Here is a 16,344-nt window from a genome sequence, read left to right as displayed (position 1 = left end):
GACCTTAATGTGCTTCTTCTTGATCCACTCCTTTGTTGCCTTGGCCGTGTGTTTTGGGTCATTGTCATGTTGGAATACCCATCCACGACCCATTTTCAATGCCCTGGCTGAGGGAAGGAGGTTCTCACCCAAGATTTGACGGTACGGTACATGTCCCCGTCCATCGTCCCTTTGATGCGGTGAAGTTGTCCTGTCCCCTTAGCAGAAAAACACCCCCAAAGCATAATGTTTCCACCTCCATGTTTGACGGTGGGGATGGTGTTCTTGGGGTCATAGGCAGCATTGGCAACACTTTCACCCAGTTCTCCTCTGAATCATTCAGATGTTCATTGGCAAACTTCAGACAGGCCTGTATATGTGCTTTCTTGAGCAGGGGGACCTTGCGTGCGCTGCAGGATTTCAGTCCTTCACGGCGTAGTGTGTTACCAATTGTTTTCTTTGTGACTATGGTCCCAGCTGCCTTGAGATCATTGACAAGATCCTCCCATGTAGTTGTGGGCTGATTCCTCACCGTTCTCATGATCATTGCAACTCCACGAGGTGAGATCTTGCATGGAGCCCCAGGCCGAGGGAGATTGACAGTTCTTGTGTGTTTCTTTCATTTGCGAGTAATCGCACCAACTGTTATCACCTTCTCACCAAGCTGCTTGACGATGGCCCATTTCAGCCTTGTGTAGGTCTACAATCTTGTCCCTAACATCATTGGAGAGCTCTTTTGTCTTGGCCATGGTGGAGAGTTTGGAATCTGATTGATTGCTTCTGTGGACAGGTGTCTTTTATACAGGTAACAAGCTGAGATTAGGAGCACTAATACTTATTTCCCTCATTAAAATGCAAATCAATTTATAAACATTTTTACATGCCTTTCCTGGATTTTGTTGGTGTTATTATGTCTCTCACTGTTCAAATAAATGTACCATTTAAATTATAGACTGATCATTTCTTTGTCAGTGGGCAAACGTACAAAATCAGCAGGGGATCAAATACTTTTTTCCCTCACTGTACATGCTGCATAATAAGGGCTACATGCTAAAGGCTACAGGCTAAAGGCTACAGGCTGTCTGGTCACTAGCAACACCTTGTTTTCTGTTTCTGTGAAACCCCCTGGAGGCTACATACTGAGCCCAGGGAGAGCCATTTACCGCGCTAGAGCTTGGAATTCCCCCTTCAACGCCCATCTGTTTGGGGAGAAATGGCATGCCACATGTGCATGCGTGCACAGACACATACACACACACACACACACACACACACACACACACACACACACACACACACACACACACACACACACACACACATACACATACAGACACAGACAAGAGAAAGATCCAGACGCAGACATAAACAGACATACATAACAATAACACACACACACACACAGCTCACTTTACGTACACATTGCATACACATACACACGCTTCCAAATCTTGGGTAGAATGGTATGTGGAGATACTGTCTATCACACACACACAAACAGAGGTCAATTTGTATCAGGCCCTAGCAGCACCACGCTGCGTCACACTGGTGTGTTTGCCTCTAGACCCTCCAGGCCTGTTATTGTCATGTGGAGAGATGCCGCTCAGTCTATATCTGTGTTTGTCTTCCTATGTCTATACACACAGCTCTGTAACAGACTTATGTACAAAGCGAGAAGAGGTGGCCTCCCTACATGTAGAATGTGAAAGAGAGACAGTGACTCAGACCTGGACGCGTACCTTCTAATAATAATAATAATAATATGCCATTTAGCAGACGCTTTTGTCCAAAGCGACTTACAGTCATGCGTGCATACATTTTTTTGTGTATGGGTGGTCCCGGGGTTCGAACCCACTACATTGGCGTTACAAGCGCCGTGCTCTACCAGCTGAGCTACAGAGGACCACATACACACCTTCTCACATACATTCTCTCTTCTCTGTTAATACTGCTGCTGGAGTCACTATAATTAATGTTTTGTCGGGCAGGCAGAGCAGTGGCGCTTATGAGCATAAGCAGAGAGCAATCTGGGAGGAAATGGAAGAGGAGAGGGAGATGGGTCTCTGGGCGGCTGCAGAATGCAGTAGGAGACCACTCCGATTGGAGCGCACGTTAAAGACTAACACTCAAGGCTCCTAATAATGGCCGGAACGGAGCAAATGGAATCGTGGTAATGCTCCAGCCATTACCACGAGTCCATTCTCCCCAATTAAGGTGGCACCAACCTCCTGTGACTCAATGCCACCTCGCCACCAACCGCCGCTGTCATAATGAAAGGAACACAGAGATAGGGGAATAGGGGAGTCTCTCTCTCTTTCTCCTCATTCTCTCTTGCCTCATTCTCTCTCGCTCTCCCTCTCTCTCACCCCCTCTCTCCCCCTCTCTCTCTCATCCCCTCTCTCTCCCTCTCTCTCTGAAATAAGTGCATTCCCTCTCTGTGCGTTGTTTAGGTTTTCCCCACAACCACCACATTGCCACCAATCTCCTCTGTAGAAACCCTTGTCACCCTAAATAATTAGAGTCTGACACAAGCAGACAGCACAGACAACCAAAATAAATAAATGTGGGCATGCATCGTAAATAAATAAAGAAAATACAAAATGAAGGGGATCCCTGCCAATTGAGACAGCAGGACCATCACATGTGGGATGAAAATAAGAAAAGGAGAAGAGAAGAGAGGGAAGAATGAGACGGGACAACCACCGTCTGTGGCGCATTCCACAGAAACACAAAGACGAGCGAGAGGGAAATATATCGCCATGTGGACAACGGAATCATCCAACCCTCTGTTTTTAGAAAGGGGGAATAGGGGAGGGGGGGCCCACTGTATGTCCTGAAAATAAGCATATGTTAGGGTGTGGTGGGGAGGGAAAAGGGGGGGAACTGGTGGGAGCATTGGTAAGGTTTATATGAGGGGATGGGGGAGCATGGAGGGGGTGAGCGGGAGTTCGGGAAACCTGCTGATTGTTGTGGCTGAGGTCACCCCAGTGTTTCCCTGTATTAGTGCTAGGTTGCTCGGAAGTAAAGTAGGGGATGGAGGGTTGGGAGCAGCTGGGTTGGCATTGCCAGGAGGGTGAGAAGGGGATTCTCTGTTAACCCGAAGCCACAAGATAAGGTCTAGAGTCCACAGAAAGGCGAGGGGAGGGGGGGGGGACACTATCTCCCATTGTAGGGGGACACATGGGAAACCAAGATGGTGTTGTCACTGTTACTTTGTGTGCGGGGAGATTTGGTGGGCCGTGTGTGCAACAGGTCACCCTTAAAAGTATTTTAGGGTTAGTTAAATAGAGCTGGTTGGCATTTTTCAAAAATGTCTCAAGTGCAGAGCACTTGAAAGGATCTCTGTGATAGGCGAGGGGTGAGATCAGATCTTGTGGTACTTGTCTATGATTTTCATCTTAGTACACACACATGCTGTGGTAGTCACACATATCCTGTGAACAGATCTCCTGGTAAAAATGTACTGTAGCTATGGACACCTACACACGTGCATACACATACACACACATGCATTGTGCACACACACACACACACACACATACATACACACATGATCACTGAAACAAAGAGAGACACACACACAGACACACTCCAACAACTTACCCCAGTTTCAGGATGTGCGGTCCAGGCTAGTTCTGTTGTGGCCCACTTGGTGTCCATTAATGTTTCTGCAAACAGACAAAAGGAGACAAACACTTTAGCCAAAAAGGAACTGACACAGATGAAGTCAAGTAAACCTTCAACAGTTACCAAGATAACAGCATCATTCAAACACCAGTTCGTTCTGAAGTATTCTGCCATAATGAATAGATTCATTGACATTCCCCCAGTAGCCCTGACCAAAGTATGCTGAATCCAGGTAACTACCTTGTCCAAGGAGAGGAAATGACTTATTGATAGATAATAAGATAGTTACTACCACTCAGTAAGCTGCTGAACTTGAATAATTAGCTGAGAAAAATATTCTACATTTAGCGTAAAACTAATTTCATTTAATTACACATGTTTTTACAGGGCCAGGAAACAACAATGAGTTTCACTGAGAGACTATTCCGCTTCTTTCGCACGTGCAAATGAGGACACTCACACACACACACACACACACACACATACACACACACACACACACACATACACACACAATCACACACACACACACACACACTTTGGGGTAACAATTTATAAAACTCAAGAAGATACTGTATATAACCTGAATAGAAGGCAAGGATAAGGGTGTCATAAACCCCCAGTAGCACAAAATAAAATCTCTGAAAGGTCAATATACTTAAATTTCCCTTGCTTTTTAAAAACCAGCAAATCCCCTTTCCCTCTTTTCTCTCTCCTTCTACTCTTCCCTCTTTCCATTGCCTAGGCAAACAGTCTTGCTGTGTGAGAGAGAGAGAAGAGAGAGAGAGTGTTGGGAGGGGAACACTATAAATGAACTATTTTACTACCTGGCACTTGGGAAGCAGTATTTAGCAACAGCATGTGTTATTATCCTACCACTCTGCTGTTCTACAAGACAGTAAAGATCATGGAATGGTGCGATGCCAAAAGTGAGCCAATGTTTGCATGTTGGCTCTCTTTGTCTCTGACTGTAAAATCGAAAGATGTTCCTTTTTTTCACAATTGCATTTTCCTTGAGAGAGAGCTTTTTTACATGTTCTCTCGCTCTCTCTCTCTCTCTCTCTCTCTCTCTCTCTCTCCTCTCTCAATTGAATTTCAATTCAAAGGGCTTTATTGGCATGGGAAACATATGTTTACATTGCCAAAGCAAGTGAAATAGATCATAAACAAAAGTGAAATAAACAATATAAAATGAACAGTACACATTACACTCACAAAAGTTCCAAAGGAATAGAGACATTTCAAATGTCATATTATGGCTATATACAATGTTGTAATGATGTGCAAATAGTTAAAGTACAAAAGGGAAAATAAATAAACATAAATATGGGTTGTATTTACAATGGTGTTTGCTCTTCACTGGCTGCCCTTTTCTTGTGGCAACAGGTCACAAGTCTTGCTGCTGTGGTATTTCACCCTATAGATATGGGAGTTTATCAAAAATTGATTTGTTTTTTAATTATTTGTGGGTCTGTGTAATATGTGTCTCTAATATATTCATACATTTGGCAGTAGGTTAGGAAGTGCAACTCAGTTTCCACCTCATTTTGTGGGCAATGTGCACATAGCCTGTCTGCCAATGGCGGCTTCTCTCAATAGCAAGGCTATGCTCACTGAGTCTGTACATATTCAAAGCTTTCATAAATTTTGGGTCTGTGACAATGGTCAGGTATTCTGCCACTGTGTGCCCTATGTTTAGGGCCAAATAACATTCTAGTTTGCTGTTTTTTTGTTAATTATTTCCAATGTGTCAAGTAATTATCTTTTTGTTTTCTCATGTTTTGGTTGGGTCTAATTGTGTTGCTGTCCTGGGGCTCTGTGGGGTCTGTTTGTGTTTGTGAACAGAGCCCCTGGACCAGCTTGCTTAGGGGACTCTACTCCAGGTTAATCTCTCTGTACGTGATGGCTTTGTTATGGAAGGTTTGGGAATCGCTTCCTTTTAGGTGGTTGTAGAATTGAATGGCTCTTTTCTGGATTTTGATAATTAGCGGGTATCAGCCTAATTCTGCTCTGCATGCATTTTTTTTGTGTTTTACGTTGTACACTGAGGATATTTTTGCAGAATTCTGCATGCAGTCTCAATTTGGTGTTTGTCCCATTTTGTGAATTCTTGGTTGGTGAGCGGACGCCAGACATCACAACCATAAAGAGCAATGGGTTCTATAACTGATTCAAGTATTTTTTGCCAGATCGTAATTGGTATGTCAAATTGTATGTTCCTTTTGATGGCATAGAAGGACCTTTTTGCCTTGTCTCTCAGATCGTTCACAGCTTTGTGGAAGTTACCTGTGGTGCTGATGTTTAGGCCGAGGTACTGTATGTATAGTTTTTTGTGTGCTCTAGGGCAACGGTGTCTAGATGGAATTTGTATTTGAGGTCCTGGCAACTGGACTTTTTTTGGAACACAGATACACAGCTTTGTCTTACTGAGATTTACTGTCAGAGCCCAGGTCTGACATAATCTGTGCAGAAGATCTAGGTGCTGCTGTAGGCCCTCCTTGGTTGGGGACAGAAGCACCAGATCATCAGCAAACAGTAGACATTTTACTTCAGATTCTAGTAGGGTGAGGCCGGGTGCTGCAGACTCTAGTGCCCTCGCCAATTCGTTCACTCTTTCTCTCTCTCTTAGTCTGTTTCAAGTGTACCAGGTGAATTGACAGGACATTTGACATGAAAAAGGGAGCTAAAACAAATCTCCTTTTCCGACTGCAAATTCCTGCATTGAAACACTAACGCTGACAAAAGCAGATATTCTTGCACCGCATCAAACTCAAAGACCACTCTCTGTGAGTCAGACAAGCTTTGTAGCCTCTCTTTCTTTTGCAGAAATGTCCCATTGATGTCACCCTGTTAAGTATGAGTGATAGCATCTGAGAGAAAGTGTCAGTGTGTACATGATAGTATGTGTGTATCCACTTTGCTTAGGACTTCCCCATCTGACTCACACAACATTACAGTGTTATTGTCAGACCCCTTACAAGCAAGAAACCACACAGGGAGATGATGAGGTACAAAATTATACAGTGTAAAGTTACTAAAGTACATAGTCTATTAAAACAGACCATGTACACCCTACATTACTGCTGACCTCACTGATAACGGCAGTGTGTGATACACACACACACACACACACACACACACACACATAGAGACAGTGCGTGGAAGGCCTGACTCAGTGTTAACCATGGAACATTCAGGACAGGAGTGTACGCACGTGCAGTGGCCCAGCCAGTAGGTTCTGCAGCTTTCTGTTTTGTTTGAGCTCTCGGCTGGTGTGTAAACAGTGTATACTACGGCAAAGCCCCCTCATTGTGCCCAGCAATGAAGAGTCAATCCTGAGTCAATGGGGCAGTGCACTGCCACAGTGACCCCTCCATAACCCGGATCGTCATCACTCCCTAAAATCAGAAAGGGCCACAAGGCCAGCAAGAGGGCACACACCGTGTCCATCCTCACTATGGAACTGCAATACAATCACTATGAGCCCGACATAAATGTTTTCCATACAAAATATAAGCCAAAACAACATAGTTTTTTTTTTTCTTCTTACTGGGCCATTGCAAAAAAAAGTATACACAGAGAGCTAACATGACTAACATGCTAGGCAAGAGAGCTCTTAAAGGCCCTGACAAATAAAACACTGACAGACAACTCTTGAAAGAAACAAAGATACACAGCTAAAAATATATTTTCCATCGTATCATTTTTAGCCCATTTTAACCTTCCAACTGTCCTTTTGAAGTTTTACGATGGGACACCACAATCTGAGAGAGTAACACTTGAGGATGTCAGACAGAGGATAAAACATCGATAGAGTAACGCTATAAAAGGCGGTGTCATAAAAGCAGTGTACTACATAAACTGGGGCAGTTGGCTATAGGATAGTGGCCAAACTGACATGCAAATTTATTCCAGTAAAAACTACATCATGGGAGGTGGCCCCCGGAGAGCCTGTCAGAGAATACAGATGCATTGGTGCTTTTATGCTTTTAATCCATCCATCTCTCTTTCTCTACCTCTCTTTCTTTACAACCCTTCATTTCTCTTTCTCTCTCTCTCTACATCTCTTTCTCTATCTCTTTATTTACTCTCTTCATACAGTATGTGAAGCTTTAGCTCTGTTGACTGTGTAATGATGGATGGTACAGTAAGTCTGGCCAGAGGTAGATGTTTTCCAACCACCTATACTGTACTGGTCCTCTGTAGCTCAACTGGTAGAGCACGGCGCTTGTAACGCCAAGGTAGTGGGTTCGATCCCCGGGACCACCCATACACAAAAATGTATGCACGCATGACTGTAAGTTGCTTTGGATAAAAGCTTCTGCTAAATGGCATATTATTATGATGGGCGGAAGATCCCTGAGTCATAGGGGATTGCTGAATAAAAGTGTTATTTACGATGTAGGTTAGCTCTACCCTACCTGGATCAGCACTGTGTACAGTGAGGGAGAGGTGCGGAGGAGGAGTGACACAAAAGCTATGATATAAACATGACTCACTGACCCTGGTTCATACACAGAGAATATAAACACCATGAAACATGGATGATAAAGGTAGTGCCGTGAGAACTGACACAGACAGACATCACACACACACACATACGCAGGCACACATATTAACATACAGGCAGGCAGGCACACAAACACACACACACACACACACACACACACTACCCGACAAGGCCGGCCCCTATACTCTAATCTCCTAATGACAGAGCAGGCCTAATAACAGGGGGAGCTATTGAAACACTCGTTCCTATTGAGTCCGAAACACACAAACACACACACACAGCACCCAGGGTTACAAACCTCTTAAAATATTTATTTGTTCAAACAACCAGGCATCTCAAAAAAAGAAGAAAGGGGAACAGGGAATGGGGGAGAGGCAAAAGCACCATTATTGACACAGAAGAATGTGTCGTTTCATAGGCCTAACCTAACTCCCAGGCCAGGAAGAGCAGACAGGTGAGGGATTATCTAGTAGTGTGTTGCTAGTACCTACAAACACGTTGTTGTTATTTTTTGCAAGTAGCCTCTTTTTACCGTTGACCCCTCAACAGTTCAGTTACGGGAGGAGATATTTTCTAATTTGGTAGGGAATGTCAATGGATATTTGTTTGTGTTTCAGTGACTTCTTGAATGCTAAATGTTGTGTTAGCTCAGTTACGCTAACGTTAATTAGTGAATTCTCTCCAAAAACACAGTCAGCAACTACACTACAGTTTAGCCTGTCTTCAAAATTCTGATGATCTTTCTTTTTTCTTTTTCAGCATAAACCGTTGAACACACACTTCAGCGTTTCTGTCTCGAGTTCCTCTCTTTCGCCAGTTAATTATCGTTTTTCTCTCTTCCGAGCGCCTTTGTTGTGTCATTCCAGAGAAACACACCGGCACATGGCAACTCGGCTTCAACAAAGGCCAAGCCTGCACCGTTGCCAAACACTTCAGCTCTGTTTAGCCTCAAAACAGTGAAATGTGTCAACAATGACGAGAGGACCCCCAACGTTAAACGTATTAGTGCTATATTAGCCTAATTGCTTTGTAGGCTGCTTTTGTTGCTGCTGCTTTTATCAAGCCAAGAGGAGAGGGCGAGGCAGAGAGAGAGAGGAAAATAGAGAGAAAGAGAGAGAGAGAAAGAGGAGAGAGAGAGGAAAAACCCTATTTAAATTCAAATGGGGCAGGCAGCCTCTCTCCCTTTGTACCGCGGTACACTGCCATGATTAGGAGGGGACCCCCGTTTTGTGCTAATTGGTTGACGGGCTTGATGTAGGTGGCTGTGGAATTCCCTCAAAAGACCCCCTTTTACCCACCCCACACCTCCCCCCAAATCACCCCATCTCCCATGACACCTCGCCCCTAGCCCCCCTACTCTCAACCTCGCCACTCGCTGTCACTCATGCCACAATGGCTGTCGCAGAGCGCTTGCCTCTGTGTACTAACAGGGTTCCACTGTCAATGCTGGGTAAATGAGCTCTCTCACTGCGGGCTACACTAATGAACACAGTCTTCAGGGGCCACACAGTTTGTTGGCCCCCACATTTACTTGGCTTATCAAACAGATTCCAGAGTTAATAGTGTTAAAGGTTCCTCTGACTGTTTGCCTCATTGCTTGGTTGGCTAGCCATTTTTATGCAGCGTTTAATAAATGGTGGCGGTGTGGTGACTACGATAAAATGCAATTAATATATTTCATTTTGTTGGCAGCCTAGACAGCGGTGGCAACAGTAAAGTAGATGACGGGATAGAAGCAAAGGCCTTTGACGTGACAAACAAAACATAAAGGGAGTGTAGGAATTGAGTGAGGATCTGAGTTCACGTAGGCATCATGAAGGGAGAGGAGTCATGGCCACGGGGAGTTAAAATGAAGACTGGAGCTTTGATCACGTTGGTGGAGTAGAGTCTCAGACATGGGCTTGTTCTCAAACTGAAACAACTGAGAAGGGAAAGGCTGACTCAAGCACAATATTCCTCTGGTGGTGTGTGGATTTTTGGAGTGTGTGTATGTGTGTGCGTGCCTGTGTGTGTGTGTGCATGCGTGCGTGTGTGCTTTCAAGAGCTCATGAAGTCTATACTAGTTCCTGTATTGCCAGTGGAATGGGTCTCTTTTGTCTTTTCTGCCATTCTTTCTTTCTCTCGCTCAGCCCCCCTCTCCACACTCCCCCTTTTCTTTTGCTACAACTTGTAATTACAGAGCAGAGAGGATCTGACGAACAGGTAGCCCCTAGGGCGGCTGTCTGCAAACCAGGTGTGCCTGTCCTGTGTGTGTGTGTGTGTGTGTGTGTGTGTGTGTGTGTGTGTGTGTGTGTGTGTGTGTGTGTGTGTGTGTGTGTGTGCGTGTGTGTGTGTTTGTGTGCAGTACTGCTGATGCTGACAGTATGATGATGGGACTTTAATGATAGTGTTCAGGTCTTGTCTAAGGGGAAGCTAACATGTCTAAGAGAAGACTAACTGCTTTTATGGCCATGTTTCACCGTATGACATTACGCTGTCGGGCTGCGCACGCACACAAACACCGAAACTCCTCCCCTGCTCTGCGATGTAGTCATCCTCAACCCCAAACTGATTTATGACACTCAGACCATGTGATTTCAAATAATCTAGATCCGCCATGTATTGGGCTCTAATTACAGGAAATCACGCATTGGCTTGGATTTCTGAGGGACCATTTTTTCACTATACCAGATCTTAAAGGATTAGTTCACAATTTTTTTAATCAAATCTCTATTTTGATGTAAATGGCAAGGGTCCAGACACTTTTTTTAGTGATTTCACTTCGTTTTCTCCCGAGTGGTGTAGTGGTCTAAGGCACTGCATCGCAGTGCTAGCTATGCCACTAGAGATCCTGGTTCGTATCCAGCCTCTGTCGTAGCCGGCCACGACCGGGAGACCCATGGGGCAGCACACAATTGGCCCAGGGTAGGGGAGGGAATGGCCGGCAGGGATGTAGCTCAGTTGGTAGAGCATGGTGTTTGCAACGCCAGGGTTGTGGGTTCGATTCCCACGGGGGGCCAGTATAAAAAAATTAATAAAAATAAAGGTATGCACTCACTAACTGTAAGTTGCTCTGGATAAGAGCGTCTGCTAAATGACTAAAATGTTTTGAGAAACTATTCCCACCCACAATAAACTTCCTCATTGCTTGATCTGCAGTTTTCCCTACCAGCTGTGCTGCTTCTCTGTGTAGCCCACACAGCACAGCTGGTAGGGGAAACCGCTCGAGTCACACATAATGGAATATAATGTTGTAGATAAAGTTCAAAATAACACAATTTCATGTGTACAACATCTAAAGACCTGCATCACTATACTGAGTGCGTTGCTGTTTCTAAGGACGTATTTGGGTGTTTTGGAGCCTTTGTTCACGTTTTTACGTAGCCCCCATACTGCAGAACGAGCAATTGCGGTTGGAGTAAGTTTCTCAAAACCAAGTGAAATTGCTAAAATATTGTCTGGACCCTTCTATAATATGTCATTTACATCAAAAATAGAGATTTTGTTCAGAAATAGTGAACCAATCCTTTAAAAGGATTTCATTCCACTTTATCCGATTAAACTTTCCTCCATTAATATTTCTTTACTTATTTAACCTTCTTCAGAGATAATGTTTGTCTTACTACTTCAATCTAGTAATTGCACACATTTGCCATCGCAGCAAACATGAATACAGTGCTGTATTTAGTCTAGTCATCAATCAATCTTCAAATCACTGTGTGAGTTGTTTTCAAGCAGTCTCGGTCTGCCAGTATGTCTGTTTGATTCTATAATCTGATATTCTCAGCGATGACTCAACTGCCTGGGTTGAAAAATACAAACCAAGGTAGGAGCAGGTTTACCCTTGCCCATAGCATCTGCATATGGAAATGGAGATCTGACCGCTGTGTGTGTGTGTGTGTGTATGTGTGTGTGTGTGTGTGTGTGTGTGTGTGCGTATGTGTGTGTGTGTGTGTGTGTGTGTGTGTGTGTGTGTGTGTGTGTGTGTGTGTGTGTGTGTGTGTGTGTGTGTGGCCACAAGTGTGTGTGTTAATGTGTGTGAATCTGCAAGTGTGTGTGTGTGTGTGTGTGTGTGTGTGTGTGTGTGTGTGTGTGTGTGTGTGTGTGTGTGTGTGTGTGTGTGTGTGTGTGTGTGTGTGTGTGTGTGTGTGTGTGTGTGTGGCCACAAGTGTGTGTGTTAATGTGTGTGAATCTTCAAGCCTGTGTGTGTGTGTGTGTGTGTCTGTACAGCCAGCTGTTGGTTGAGATCAGTATAAGCTCACACTACCTTTAGGCTACAAGACCAGGATTATGATTCATATTTAAACACACTGTAACCACAACCCTTGTGTATTGATTGATTCATAGTACCTACTCCATAATCGTGACAGATAAGCACGCGATCACACACTCATTCTCAGGTACACGTTCCAAAATCCTATAAAAAGCCCTCCATGATACCGAAAATAGCCACGTGCTGCACGCTCCATAATATCAAACAGGCCATTACCCAGCTTTCAATCCCGTCTATTTATACCTCGACTCCTCTCTACCATACCATTTTAACATCACTTACTTTGGCACCCATTCCCCACAGCTATTCTCCTATGCCGAACAACATTTCTCTCTTTAATTACACTTTTAGAACCGATAGCGGCCGTCAACGTTTGGCTGTTAGGTTTGGCTGACCAGGCCAGCTAGCTTGAAAAGTTGTGTGGCTGTAAATGTGTGCTGTGCTCACGAAATGTCAATCTGTCACTGTCACTACTTTAGCCATACAGACAACCAGCTAACTAGCCACGAAATAGAGATTAGAATAATTGATATTTATCTGTTGGATTTAGGTTATGGTTTGTCATGTTTGCTAGTTACAGATATTCATAGGCTATACATTGCCTCGTTTCCCTATTATTTGACAGCTTGCTTAGCTGTCGCGTTATGGTAGAAGCCCGCACAGTGGCGCTCAAATGATATTGAGTTACAGTGACATTTGTTTATATAGCCAGTTGCTTGTTTTGTCCTGTTTCTACTGGTGCTATTCATTTTTAACTAATCGGCTAACATTATCTAACTCTGTAGTTGTCTGTCAGGCAAGAAAACGAGAGTTGAGTGGAGGCGACAACATTGTGCTTCGCTCGCGACGCTGTCACTTGATCGTCTCACTCCCTCCCTACAAAAACAACCAGCTAACTAAGTCATCTGACCATGGGTCTTACATTTACATTACATTTTAGTCATTTAGCAGACGCTCTTATCCAGAGCGACTTACAGGAGCAATTAGGGTTAAGTGCCTTGCTCAAGGGCACATTTACGTCATTTAGCAGACGCTCTTATCCAGAGCGACTACAAATTGGTGCATTCACCCTATAGCCAGTGGGATAACCACTTTACAATTATACTTTTTTTTATTTTTTTTTATTTAATTTAATTTTTTTCAAATTTTTTTGGGGGGGGGATTACTTTATCCTATCCCAGGTGTTCCTTAAAGAGGTGGGGTTTCAAATGTCTCCGGAAGGTGGTGAGTGACTCCGCCGTCCTGGCGTCGTGAGGGAGCTTGTTCCACCATTGGGGTGCCAGAGCAGCGAACAGTTTTGACTGGGCTGAGCGGGAACTATGCTTCCGCAGAGGAAGGGGAGCCAGCAGGCCAGAGGTGGATGAACGCAATGCCCTCGTTTGGGTGTAGGGACTGATCAGAGCCCGAAGGTACGGAGGTGCCGTTCCCCTCACTGCTCCATAGGCAAGCACCATGGTCTTGTAACGGATGCGAGCCTCAACTGGAAGCCAGTGGAGTGTGCGGAGGAGGGGGGTGACGTGAGAGAACTTGGGAAGGTTGAACACCAGACAGGCTGCGGCATTCTGGATGAGTTGTAGGGGTTTAATGGCACAGGCAGGGAGCCCAGCCAACAGCGAGTTGCAGTAATCCAGACGGGAGATGACAAGTGCCTGGATTAGGACCTGTGTGTACCATATATAGCCTTTATGGTTATAATCTAACTCTGCTGGTCATCTATGAGCATATTTATGAACGTCTTTTTGTGTGCTCTATGATGTCTGAATATCCATCAGTCTAATGAACATATATGCACACAGTGAATCGAGACACAATCTGGCCACTAAGGGCTTTATAAAATGATTTTGATTGATGATTGAATAGTTGAATGCAAGTGCTGTATTGCTTTATGATGATTATAAGTGTGTTTGTGTGAAATGGGATTTGAAATGGGATTGATTGAAAGTGCTGTATAGCATCATGATTTAGTTTAGTTGATTAGGATTCCCATTAGCTATTACACATGCAGCAGTTACTCTTCCTGGGGTACCACATGATTATACTATATACTGTGTGTGTGTGTGTGTGTGTGTGTGTGTGTGTGTGTGTGTGTGTGTGTGTGTGTGTGTGTCTGTCTGTGTCTCTGTCTGTCTGTCTGTCTCTCTCTCTCTCTCGCTCTGTTACTCTGTTCCTCTAGGTCAGTGAAAGTGAGGGAAGTGATGTGGAGAGTCAGGGCTCAGCAGCAGAAGGCAGGGAGGAAGAGGAGTTAGAGATGATTGGAGGGATAGAGATGTGGAGCGAGGACAGAGGAGTGTTGCAATGCAACAAAATAGGAAAAATGCCAAGGGGGATGAATACTTTTGCAAGGCACTGTTCCTATGTATAGTACCCTGAGGGCGGCGTCGGTAGACTAGTGTGGGGGACCCTGCAAAGGCCCCTTCCCAGAAACCACAGGCGCTGGTCCCTGAAGGCATTCAAAATGCAGCTTGTGCATACACTTTGTGATGGCTACAGTGGCAGGAGCCAAGAATGTGGCACCAGGAGGTTTGGACCGAGTTGTCACTCATAATTTGAAAGGAAACCACTCCCTGGTGAAGTTTGAAGGGCGCAAGAGAGGGTGTGTGGTGTGCATCTGGAGTGGATGCAGGGCAAAGAGTGGGAGAAGTGTAGAAACCTCCTTTGGGTGCTCTATGTGTTCTGTGCCACTTTGCAGGATGGGGCTGTGCTTTCAAAAGTCCCATGACATGTTGTAGGCTAAATGCAAACACTAAAGTGACGGTGTAAAATACGAATTTGTCCTAGAAAACGTTTAGGGAAATTGCGTATTTATATATTTTTTGTCTCTGAACAGTTGTTGTGTTTTGTATCTTCTCTCTTTATCTCTCTATCTAATACATTCACTGAATTATTGTCAAAGTAGGCCACTATTTCTACATTTTGTTTCAGGCCTGGTCTGTACTACATCTTATTGAGAGAGGTTATCTACATTTTGAAAGTCTCTGAATAGTTGTTTGCATTTTTACATTGTTACATAAGTAAGAATTGTTGTCATTCAAATAGCCTACTTTGTGTGGGTTTTGAATATTTCTGAATATTGTCCTCTGGTCAAATTTTTGATAATTTTTTTAAATATTCATAAGAACAAAAAAAATGTGTGGTGTGGAGTGTTAATCGTTTTTTTATAATGAGTGTCTACACAATGGAAGACAAAATGAGTGTTATTCCTATTGACATGAATGTGGTGTTATATTAAAGAAGAGGTTAAAAGTAAGTTAACTTGTAATTGTAATTTGTTCCTTGTTTTTGAGCTATGTCTGTTTGTTTGAAATGTTTGAGAAAAATAGCTTTATCTTGAATATTCTCAGTAATCTACAAAAACATTATAGAATTCTATTGGGGTCTAAAGGGTTAAATGTGTTTCCAAAAAGGGGAATAGGGTGGTGGAGTAATTTATTGGATAAGATAAGGGCGTAGTGATATGCTTTGATTTGTTTCTTTGTCTGGCCCAAACGGCTAGGCTTCTGATGAATCCTCAGTAGATCTAGCTAATGAGAAAAGCCGCTCGCCGTTAACAAGCCCTGATAAGAGCCATATGAGGAAGTGTGGACAGGAATATATATGAGGCCTCAAGCCCCAGGGCTAGTTCTGTCTCCTGTCTGTCTGTCTGTCTGTGTGTGTGTATGTGTGTGTGTGTGTGTTTGTGTTTGTGCTCGTGTGTGTATGGACGCATAGTATGTGTGTGTGCATGTGTGTGTGTGTGTGTGTATAAATTCACCTGGCGCCTCTCTCTCTTACAGGGATTTTTGCTTTTAAGTGTGTGGATTACGGTTGTGACAGTGGGTGCCAAACCTCAGTGACACCGTCCCGACATATTTAGTTCACAAACAAACACGCAACAAGCTTTACCAGCCAATATAATCCTAGAGCCAAGAATCTCCCCTTAGGTCACCTATACTCAAACCATCTCTCTCTCTCTCTCTCTCTCTCTCTCTCTCTCTCT

At 44.0% G+C, this 16,344-nt stretch overlaps 1 protein-coding gene across 3 annotated transcripts in view; it reads right to left on the bottom strand.

Moving 5' to 3' along the window:
- LOC311130481 (ephrin type-B receptor 3-like) overlaps positions 1 to 16,344 on the bottom strand; it is a gene marked incomplete at its 5' end in the record, with an annotated part of 101,758 nt that overhangs the window by 46,786 nt on the left and 38,628 nt on the right. For all 3 annotated transcript variants that reach the window (XM_084163218.1, XM_084163219.1, XM_084163220.1), the window contains one exon: positions 3,583 to 3,647. In XM_084163218.1, coding sequence (XP_084019344.1) covers positions 3,583 to 3,647 — 65 coding nt within the window. The remainder of the gene's footprint in view (positions 1 to 3,582; positions 3,648 to 16,344) is intronic.

The sequence above is a fragment of the Coregonus lavaretus genome (assembly GCF_964263955.1).
Source record: "Coregonus lavaretus genome assembly, chromosome: 6".
Classification (NCBI taxonomy): Eukaryota; Metazoa; Chordata; class Actinopteri; order Salmoniformes; family Salmonidae; genus Coregonus; species Coregonus lavaretus.
The sequence above is the reverse complement of the archived record's forward strand: the minus strand, read 5'-3'. Positions and strand labels throughout refer to the sequence as shown.